The sequence below is a fragment of the Acanthochromis polyacanthus genome, chromosome 2, assembly GCF_021347895.1.
Source record: "Acanthochromis polyacanthus isolate Apoly-LR-REF ecotype Palm Island chromosome 2, KAUST_Apoly_ChrSc, whole genome shotgun sequence".
NCBI lineage: Eukaryota > Metazoa > Chordata > Actinopteri > Pomacentridae > Acanthochromis > Acanthochromis polyacanthus.
The window spans coordinates 10847572-10858568 of record NC_067114.1 but is presented as its reverse complement, the minus strand read 5'-3'; the positions used below and the strand labels follow the sequence as shown (position 1 = coordinate 10858568).

The following is a 10997-nucleotide window of genomic DNA, read 5'->3' as shown; positions in this document are numbered from 1 at the left end:
AATAGTTTTTAAAAAATAGATTAATGGTTTTACGTAACTTAATCTCATATTTACCGCCCGCCAGGATTTACATTACATATTTAAGCGAACGCCCCCAGTCCGATCCTAAATGCGGAAGTCGACCGCCATCTCCGGAAACTACAAGTCAGCTGCTGAGAGGCTGTTTATTCTCGAATTAGCTTGATGGCTATCATCGTTTAGGGTTTTAGGGAGCTTTTCGCACTGCTGAGGCGGTTTCTGGAGACAGTTTAGCGGCTGTTGTTTGGAGACTGGACACCTGAGACGGACCGTGAAGATGAAGTCGGTGTTTGTCGTCGAGGTTCTGTCTTTGTTTTGTTTTGTGCTGCTCAGCCAAGTGACAGCGAAGGTAAGGCTAATGTTAGCATGGCTAGCTAGCCCAAGAGAGAAAATGGTGATGGTGGCTTAGTAAACTGACATTTACTCTCCTTAAAGCTGCCTGAATTTTCAATCACCGCTCTGGTTTTTTAAAGTTAAACATTGTTGCGTGAAGAAGAGCTAAGCTTATGTCAGTATCAAGAGCCTGGGACTTGAGCTACAACGCTGTGATTGCTGAATTATAAAACATTATGGTTACTTCCACGAATGCAGTCTGTTTTGCAGTGTACCTGATGACCTAAAACCTACCTGTGTGTAATGTTTAATGTGTAATAGAGCTGGACAGTTAATCGAAAAATTGCCAAGTGCAGTATCCAGATTGCAATAGTTGTAATTTTGTGATAAGATACCCCACGACATTTATATTATCATTATTAATTGAGCACGGTGGTATTACAGAGATTCCCTGGTCTGTAAAACATATTTTCTAGACATAGGCGAACATACTTGTTTGGTACAGACCGCTGTGTGGGGACTAGCAGTATGACTAATCAATGACATGATCCGGTATGTGCTGTGCAACAAAATGTACAAAGAAAAAGAAAACAAAACTGCACTTGTGCTTTGTATGGTTGGCATATGTATGTTGTTGATGCAATGACATAAAAAAACAACAGGGGACTGAGAAAAATTACTTCACTATTGGCAGTACAAACAGCAACCAAAGGCTAGCATAGGATTAAACTGTTAAAGGTGAGAAAGGGAGGGGGGGGAAATAAATGCATAACAACATAAACTTAACACTTAACAGTTCTATATGTTCAGTAAATGGCTTAATTTCAGTGAAAGGTGAGGTGGGGACAGGCCAGAACAATCGACTTCAAATGGAAATTTGAAACAACGCACATCACAAAGGCTCTTATATAATATACCAATTGTTCTTATCAAATAATGAGAGTAAAACTGTAATAAATTTCTATTCAATTTTGACATAATGATTCAGGCGTGGACTGACTTAACAAAGGCCCAGATTCGTGATTTAATATCTTGTTCATTTTGAAACATGTCTAACCAGGATTTAAACTATTGTGTCAATAGTTTTACAAATTCATGCTGTCCTTACTGAATGATAGTCAGGCCTTTGATAGTGTCTCCTGTGCTCCATCACATGTTTTAAATCTATTAAAGGGTGAATATTTAACTGAGGCTTCACTTTATTTATGGATTTATTTTATTGCAAATCAAATATCAGTCTGAAAAAATACTGTAAGATAATTTCCCTAAAACATTTGCATTTCATATAGGTGGAGTATTTCCAATGAATTTGAGAGAGAGAACAGGCAACCAAATGAAAACGAATATGTAATGTGTCTGTTACAGAATTCTGAGGACATCCGCTGTAAATGCATCTGTCCACCCTACAGAGACATTGAGGGGCAAATCTACAATCAAAATGTGTCTCTCAAAGACTGGTACGTTGAGAAACGTGTCGCTACACTTCATCGAGTAATTTAAGCTGTCCATTTCCTGCTTAGTATCGACTTTTTAATGCTATTATCTTGTCAGCAACTGCCTCCACGTAGTCGAACCTATGCCGGTGGACGGGAAAGATGTGGAAGCGTACTGTTTACGCTGTGAGTGTAAATATGAAGAGAGGAGCTCAGACACCATCAAGGTAAGTTTATATGTTGTTTCTACTTACTTAGCTGTATCACATTAGCCTAGCCGCGCTAGACAACCCACGGCAACGAATTTAATTCTCTGCCAGGGTGGGTCTAGTTACCCTCCATAAGGCTCGAGGCTGGATTCTCCTAAAACTGGCCGGACCAATCACCATGAAGTGTAGAGTCAGAAGGCGGGCGTAACGAAGTGACGACAGAGGCGTGACGATTGTGACAGAAACAACCGGCGCACAATAAACAGTTATCTTTCGACTCGGCTTTGGCCACAGCCCTTAAAGATTTGAAGCTAAAATTCAACTTGAAAGATAAACAAAGGACGGCACTGAAGTGTTTCATTGAGAAGAAAGACGTATTTGGACTTATGCCGACGGGATATGGCAAATCCTTAATATACCAGTTGGCTCCGCGGCTCGGGAAGCTAATGGGACTTAGCCACAATCTGCCGGTGCTCTCGGAACTACGTCAGCCTATTCGTTGCGTTGATTGGTTGTATACCTACCCAATTGCTGCAGAGGGATTTGATAGACAACCTTTTAGCCCGCCTCCCTCCCTGTCGAGCTTCCCTAGACCCTTGTGCCGTCAGAAACATGGGATCTAGCATGGCTAGGCTAGTATCACATTATTATATTCAGCAAATATAGTTTATTCTTTAAAGCCACTTCATCTATAAAATGCCAGGAGACTTTGGCAGTCATCACATTGCCTGTTTTGTCACAACAGCAGCTGAAAGTCCAAAGACATTAAATGTATCATTATTGTAAAGCGACCAGCCCTGACATATGACTACACTGTGTCCGTCTACAGATTAATAACTGACTCATGGTTTCAGCATTTCTTGTCACTTAAATTGCTGCTTTTATTGTTCACAAGCCACCTGAAAAATGAATATATGCCCAAAAATCACTCTGTTTATTTAGGTTACCATCATCATATACCTGTCCATTTTGGGGCTGCTGCTGCTCTACATGGTCTACTTGACGCTGCTGGAGCCCATGTTGAAGAGGCGTCTGTTTGGACACTCGCAGCTTATCCAAAGCGATGACGACGTCGGGGTATGTGTTGCTTTTATTTGTACCTCATTGCGGCTCAGAAAGTGCAATAATGCTTTATGTTGCGGTAAATGTTGAACACTTTCTTCCCCAGAGGAATTTTTTAAGAGTGTAAATAACCTCCCATTGCACAGAACATCACGTGGGAGTCATCATTTTGTGGGTAAAATTTAACAAGCTCCCTGCAGTAATCTTCAAGCCCTCGTGTGTGGGAAGGCCTCTGAATAGGTGGATTTGTGTTCATCAGCCTTTATTTGAAACAAACGTGAAAATCTGACTTCACTTTCTCACAGCGGCTGATCGAGTCAGTTTAAACAGATGTTTCAAGAAAAGACTTGATAATGCAGTGGTAACCACAATCACAGGAAAAACACTGCAGGAAGGAAGCTGTAACCAAGTTTTAATCATTTACTGTTTATACAACACTACATGGGACTGACAGCATTCTACAGTATGTTGAAAATGAAGATGAGGTTTCTTTGTTCAGTTAAAAGAAAGCTAGTCAAAGCTGCTACATTTCTGCTTGATAAATCCTCATTGTTTGTGTGAATAGAGGCACGGCAAAGATCAGTGCTTGTGGATGTGTGTCACTGTCACATAAGGTCAAGTTTAGCTGCAACTAACTGTCAGTCAGCTCTAAAATGTAACTTCTGTACAAGCCTCTGTGTCAGTTTCCATTGTCGTATAGTAGTTTGTTTGTTCAAAGGCTGCATACTCTCTGCTCACTGCGCTTCAGTTTAAAATGTGTCCCAGTATTTGTTCATATGCGGCACAAAGTAGGGACTAATGACTGACCAACTTACATGAAAGTGGGATGCTACACTAATTCTGTAATTGGAGCGTGACAGCCTCAACCTAATTTCTCACATGAATCTCGTTTCTCACAAAGTTGTTATTGTCCACTCCTTATTTTTTGATGTAACAAAAGCACAGTTAAAAATCTCAGATTGCATACAAAAAACCCCTCTTTGGTCTGCTCTGGTATGACACCGTGTTTAGATAAAAACAAAAGGAAACAGTTTCTGCCTTCGCCTGAGGGTGGAGGGGGAACTACAGCTGCCTCACTGAGCACACTGTGTTTGGACTGGCAGACTTCAAGAAAGTGGAAGCGATACATGAGAGGGTCCTCATAAAACATCTTGTGCTGCATTGAAATGGGACAAAGCAGAAGTCGACGCTAAAAGTCCTTTCCGTATTGTGATGTTGTGGTAAATGAGCAGGCTGTGGTGTAGGATTAGAAGTTTAACATTATCTGATTAATCCCAGAGTTTGTGCTGAAAATTCAGACCAAATATTTGTAGTGCAGCAACTTTTCTTCTGAAGAATGCAAAGGGAAGGGAATTTGCCAGAAGCACCGTTAAACTGGAAGTACCACTGTTAAATGAGTTGTAGAGGAAATGATGGGCTTGTAATGTTTAGTCAGTCCGTGATATAGAGATGATGCCTGACTGATAACACACACACACACACACACACACAGATTTTTCTGATGTCTGTGTCAGTGATCCTCCCCAGCCTTTATTTCTTTGTTTTTTGTCATGACAATACTAGTTTTACAACTTTATCTAACAAGTTAAAATGTAGCTTACAAAAATTCAATCAAGAAAATTTAAGGAATATAGATGATGTAGGAAAAGTAGTCCTAAAATTATGTTTTAGGACTTCTCTTTTGAACTAATACATTCACTAATGCATTGATTTTGCATATTGTAGTAAGGAGTACTACTGCATATGCGAATGAAAGAATTCTAAAAGCTTTTGTGGTCCAGGTGAGCTGTGTGAAGGCTGGTAAATGTCTTCACTCATGTTGGTTGGGGCTAATGACATTTTGACAAAGATATTGTTGGGGCGGGGTGGGGGTGGGGGGGAGCCTACATCATTTCTGAAGATGTGAAGCTAGTGGCTCTACATCTGACTTGAATGTGGGTATTCAAGTTGTTTTTACAAGTTTTGTAGGAACCAGATTTTAACAAGGATAAAGAATGAATGGAACAAAAAAATGATGATAGCATCTTTGCTGCAGCATTATTTTGATCTTTATTTAAATTGTCCATCACAAGTCAAACAGTATCACAGAACTGAAATCCTAAACCACTATGTGCTTCTTCATATTTTTTAGGAGTCTTACAAGATAGGCTTGTGTTTGATGTTTGTCAGACATTTTCAGCTCATTATCTTCTGTGTTTTTAGGACCAGCAGCCTTTTGCCAACGCTCACAACGTTCTGTCTCGTTCACACTCTCGACCCAACATGCTGAATAAAGTGGAACATGCCCAGCAGCGCTGGAGGAGGCAGGTTCAGGAACAGAGGAAGTCTGTATTCGACCGCCATGTTGTTCTCAGTTAAAATTGCCTTTGAGTTTCGGGTGGAGCAAAAAAAAAAGAAAAAACAAACAAAAAAACACTGTGACAAAACACTCAATTTCTATCGCTTCCTTCCTCTCATTTGTGGTTTAAATCTCATCAAGTGTGACGCATCTGAGGTGAACATGGTTACGAAGTTTGGATCTGTAGAGCAAAAGTTCCTGGCAGAAGCACAAACAAAGCTGGAACTCTTATTTAGTCTGCAGGCAGCAAAAGAGATTACAGTGAAGTCATTTTTGAACTGTCTTAAATGAACTAGCTGAGATAGCTTTTCCAAAAGCAGAATTTACTGTTTGACTAATAAATGATAGGTGCAGTCTCATCAGTCTAAAGTTGTCCAGGCTTATAATTTTATCAGCCAAACTGGGTTTCAGGGTAAGATGTCAGGTGCTGGATGGTGCCACTCCTCATGGCTGTCTCCTGGCTGCAATAATAATCTGTTTTTATTGCATTTATCTGGTGGGTATTTTCTCCCCCCCTACAGACGTGAACATGGCATCACTATTGCTCTCACCACAGAAGAAAAGAGTGTAAAATATACATCCCTCAGCCTTCTTTGAAAATGCATGTTTTCTATTAAATCTTTTATAAATGTGTTTTCATTCCTACCATGATGTCTAACAACCGGCGTGAGATTCATCATTTTATGCATTACATTAAGTTTGATATTTAAAAGTAGTTTCTCAGAACCGTGTTGCAGAAATCGATGCAATTTTCTTGGTGATGTAAACATAGCTGTGCTATTGATCCTCATTTGTTAACCGCCCTGTTGAAATCAGTGCCCTCTTCAACTGCCTAACTAATGTAATGTATAGTCTTTCATTTTGGCCCTTTTTGTGCTCGGTCTAACGTCAGCTCCATGATCAGTCCTTGTTGTCGGACAGGCAGCAGTGGTTTGGCAGAGTGCTGTTATTCTGAGCTCAGTGAAGGACAGCACACTGCTGTGAGACCTACGGAAGTGTTCTTAACTATTGTATATGTTGAACTTTGAAATAAATTTATTTGTGATTCTTGGATTACATTGTGTTGAGTCTACTGTGTTTATTACACTAATGTACCAGCTGGCTGTCGGAGCGTTTGACACGGACAAACAATATTTATGTGTGACTCTTAGAGATAAGATGTGATGCTGATGTTTCTCACCACTGCTGTGAGAAATATTATGCAGATGCACTTTGAAAATAATTACATGACCTTCTTTTTACTTTTCCTGTCTGCAATAAGAGTCTGGATTGGTCTGCTAAGGTGTCCCAGGAATAAGAACTCCACACATTTAGACACTTTTCTGTAAGGATATACACCATAATGTAGCTGCAAGGGGACACAAGCCAGTGTCTTATTGTGCCGGTCCCAAGCACGGATAAATAGAGAGGGTTGTCAGGAAGGGCATCCAACGTAAAACTTTGGCCAAATCAAACATGCAAATCTGTAAGGATATATACCATGTGGGAATGATATGATACTGAAATACTACTTCATACATTGTTACTTGTAGGATAGACTACTATATGTTTTTATGATCCGGATGTGCTAATGGGTCAATATATAAATGAGGGACTTTTGAAGTCCATGGGATATGTCTTGCATACATTTTTATTAAAAGTTTTTAAAAAAAAAAAAGTATTTTATGTTCACTATGATCATGTCTTTACAAATTACATAATTATGTACTATGGAAAGAAATCACTTATTAATAAAAAATGACTGGATATCATTAAAATGCCAACTAAACAACTGTCCAATTTAATAACAACCATCTTCTAATTGGCTAAACAATAATAAAATGAGCTCATTCAGAAATTCTTTTGATTGTGTTCTTTTTGTTGAGATAATCATGACAGATATTTCTTTTTTTTGGGCAATGTGTAAAACTTCAAGCTTTCTTAGTTATTTAATATAAAGTAATGTGTGTGGGGATTTATTGCACATCAACAATTTTACAGCAATATCTTTAGAAATAACTTTCAGTTTTACTCAATTGTATATATAATATTTTAGTCGAATCTTTCAAATGCCATGTGGTCTTTGGTTATAGGCGGCCATGCTGATTTTAGGCCTGAAAACAGCCAAAATGTCAACTCTGTTTCAAAAAGTCCTGCAATTATACATTGACCTCCAGTTGATCTAAAACGCTACATTAAGAGCACTAACAGATACTAGCAACAGACATCATATTTCTCCTACTAACAGAATTTAAAATCCTTCTCACACGTAAGCCCTCAATGACCAAGCTTTGTTGCATCTTAAAGATCTTATTGTGTCATATTGTCCCAACAGAGCACTTAGTTCTCAGAGTGGAGGCTTATTTGTGGTTGCTGGAGTTTCCAAAAGTAGAGCAAGAGGCAGAGACTTCAGCTCTCAACCTCCTCTACTGTGGAATCAGCTTCCAGTTTGGATTCAGGAGGCAGATATCCTCCCTATTCTTACAATTAAGCTTAAAACTTTACATTTTGGTAAAGCCTAATGTAATGGCTGCTGGTCTGATCCTGAATTATTCCTTGGTAATGCTACTATAGATCTAGCCTGCTGGGGGACTTCCCAGCATCCACTGAGCAGCTCTTGTCCTTTCTTTTTCCAAAATTGTAAATGCCACAACTGCATGTCATAATTTTGTGGTTTCTCTCTCTCCTGTAGTTTGTGTTTTGTCCTCTTTCTGCAGGTATTTGTGGCTCTGGAGCTGAATGTTTCTGATGTTTACAGTTACTGACCTCACTAATCTCCCGAGTGTTTATCGCTCTTTTATGTGTTGTTTGTTTGATTTCTATCTACCATCCTGTTGTCTCACCCCAACCAGTTGAGACAGCTGATCGTCCTCCCTGAGTCTGGAAGCTTCTTCCTGAAAAGGGGACTTTTTTCTTTCCACTGTTGAGACAAAGCTGGATTTCTTGCGATTCTCTGTATAATTTTGTAGGGTCTTCGTCTTAAAGTGCCTTGAGCTGACGCGTTGTGAATTGACAGAATCGTTCATAGACATATTTAGATGTTTATTTTATTTCACTTATTTTATAGACTTTCTATTTGACTTTTATCCAAATTAGCACATATAATTAGGCATTAAATACCTCACCATGTATGTTTAGATATCAAATTTCATAAAATAGAACTGCAAAAAACAATTGTCTTAATGTGAGCTAGAGAGGTTTTTATGATGATATCTATTAGTTACAATATTCACCCATAAATAGTGGTTTCAAATGAAAAAAAAATGTTTGAAATTTTACAAAACACATCTTCACAGGCCATCGTCATACTCCGCCAAGCTTTCCATTTTTTTTATTCTGCCCATACTCTGAAGCTTTTAACGTAGCCTGATTTATAGAACAGCTGTAGAACAATGCTCACTAAAACATGGCAAGAAAACTTTTTTTACTCACCATAAAGTGCTAAAAATACATATCCTAAATCTCTTCTGTAAATGCTTTTGATATTATATCAACCAAAATGATCAAAAAAAATTTGACCCGGGATTTATCCAATCTTCAGATTTCCCATCCTGACGATTAATACAAAAAAGTGCATTATTAGATGTACACTTGCCGATAAATCATTTGTACATTTAGACATAAAATTTCAGAAAACTTGTAAAAGAAAAAAGTCGGTTATCTTAGTATATGTAATGAACTTAGGAAGTTTCATGTTGATATATCTGTTAATTACAAAAAGTACAATATTCACCTGGCTTCTCACCTTAAACTTAAGATATTAAAACTAACTAAATAAAAAATACTCAAGATCCATCTTTTATTTTAACTGCTTTTCTAGCTAAATGTGTAGTTAATGAATGCCACTCTGACAGATTTTGCTTGGATGCACACTTTTGTTTTTTGTTTTTTTAATTAAATTACTTGTGTCTGATGTCTGTGTTCAGTAAATCTCTTGATTGTTTTGATGGTTTGTGTTGACTGTATTGGCAACAGATTTCTGATCCACAACATTATACCACCACCAATGGAAAACACTCATTCAGGATCAGCTGGACTTATTTGGCAAATACAGTCTCCTATAATAGGGTCAATATATAATTGAGGGGCTTATGAAGTCCGTGAGACAAATCTTGCATACATTTTTATTAAACATTTTGAAAAATAATGTTTTAATGTTCATTATAATCATGTCTTTACAAATTCCATAATTATTTATTATGGAAACAATCACTTATCTATGAAAAATGACTGGATATCACCATTACAAAAAACACCTCTCAGGGAAGTGTGTTAATTCCAGATCACATGACCTGCTCCACATGATGTCATTTTCTCTTGAAGAAAAGACTGGAAAGACTCCAAGGCTTTCTGAGTTATTTAATATAAAGTAGTGTTTGAGTCAAGTGTGGATTTATGGCATGTCAACAGGTTTACTACAATATCTTTATAAATAACTTTCAATTTCGATTTTACTCAATTGTATATATAACATTTAGAAGAATCTTTCTGTAAAAATGCCAAGTGGTGTTTGATTATAGACGGCCATGTTGAGTTTAGGCCTGAAAACAGCAAAAATGTCAACTATGATACCTGTCAACTACACAAAGTCCTGCAATTATGCATTGTCCCAGTAACTCTCCAGGACTGATTTTGACAAGCTGATTTCTAACACATCCAGACATAAGTTCTTAAGTTGCTTTAACTGACTCAAAGACATCTGGAAACTACAAATAAAAGCAACGTTAAGTTAAAAACATGTTGACTTGAATTGCAAGTCCGTTCATCTGCAGTCCTCTGCTGAAGTTTGATAACCCCAAACCATCTTCTTTTCATTTTGCTAAGTGATTTCCATACAGCTGCGTCATCATTTCCTGTGTAGTCCACTTTTTTCCTTTTTTTCCCTCCCTCATTGCATGCAGTTATACGGAGGAGACTATTTTCCCCCAGAAAAAAAAAAAGAATCAGTTTTCAGGCTGCACAGAGAGAAAGCGACACAGAGGCTCAGGAGAAGAATGGAGCACTGAGGGAAAAACACTCCAACATCACAGAAAGACGGGTGAGTTTTTCTCTTTCACCTCCTGAAGAGTTATGTTTTTGTAGAAATCTAACGAAATTCCTACTTTTTGAAGTAAGTTGGAGCATTTGTAGCATGTTGGGATGACAGTGAGTAGAAGAAAAGAAAAGGAGCTCTTTGTGACTGGTGGCATAATTGACGAATCTGACTTTAACGTTGGTCACAGACACTGACTTCGATCGATGTTGGTTGACTGTCTGCTCCAGTGTTTGATGTTTGGGGGGGGGACGACGGTGGCTCCTCTCAGCTTTTACTGCTGCAATTACATCAGTCAGCCTACAGGGGGCGCCTCAACCTTTGAATTTGATCCATCAGATAATGGAAGGCTTTTCCACTCATCTGTGCTTTGCTTTTTTTTACCTCATGCTTCACGCGCGCGCGCGCGCACACACACACACACACACACACACACACACACACACACACACACACACACACACACACACACACCAACCTTAACTGTATTGATTTATGATATAGGAGGCGGCTCCCCACCACACAGATTTATGTCCTCACACCATAAATAATAAAAGTACACAAACACACAGATCATGAGAGGTTACACCATA

The 10997-nt window shown here is 38.5% G+C and overlaps 2 protein-coding genes across 2 annotated transcripts in view; both read left to right on the top strand.

Moving 5' to 3' along the window:
• Nucleotides 1–119: 119 nt before the first annotated feature.
• Nucleotides 120–6446, top strand: tmem9b (TMEM9 domain family, member B). The gene is made up of 5 exons (XM_022202545.2): nucleotides 120–367; nucleotides 1717–1808; nucleotides 1903–2011; nucleotides 2936–3070; nucleotides 5258–6446. The coding sequence occupies exons 1-5, from the start codon at nucleotides 296–298 to the stop codon at nucleotides 5411–5413; spliced, it is 564 nt and encodes a 187-aa protein (XP_022058237.1). The 5' UTR covers nucleotides 120–295; the 3' UTR covers nucleotides 5414–6446.
• Nucleotides 6447–10298: 3852 nt separating this feature from the next.
• The window catches only part of dennd2b (DENN domain containing 2B), a 50277-nt gene continuing 49578 nt past the window's right edge, over nucleotides 10299–10997 (top strand). The window contains exon 1 of the mRNA XM_051937544.1: nucleotides 10299–10410. The gene's annotated coding sequence lies outside the window, so the exon portion shown is untranslated. The remainder of the gene's footprint in view (nucleotides 10411–10997) is intronic.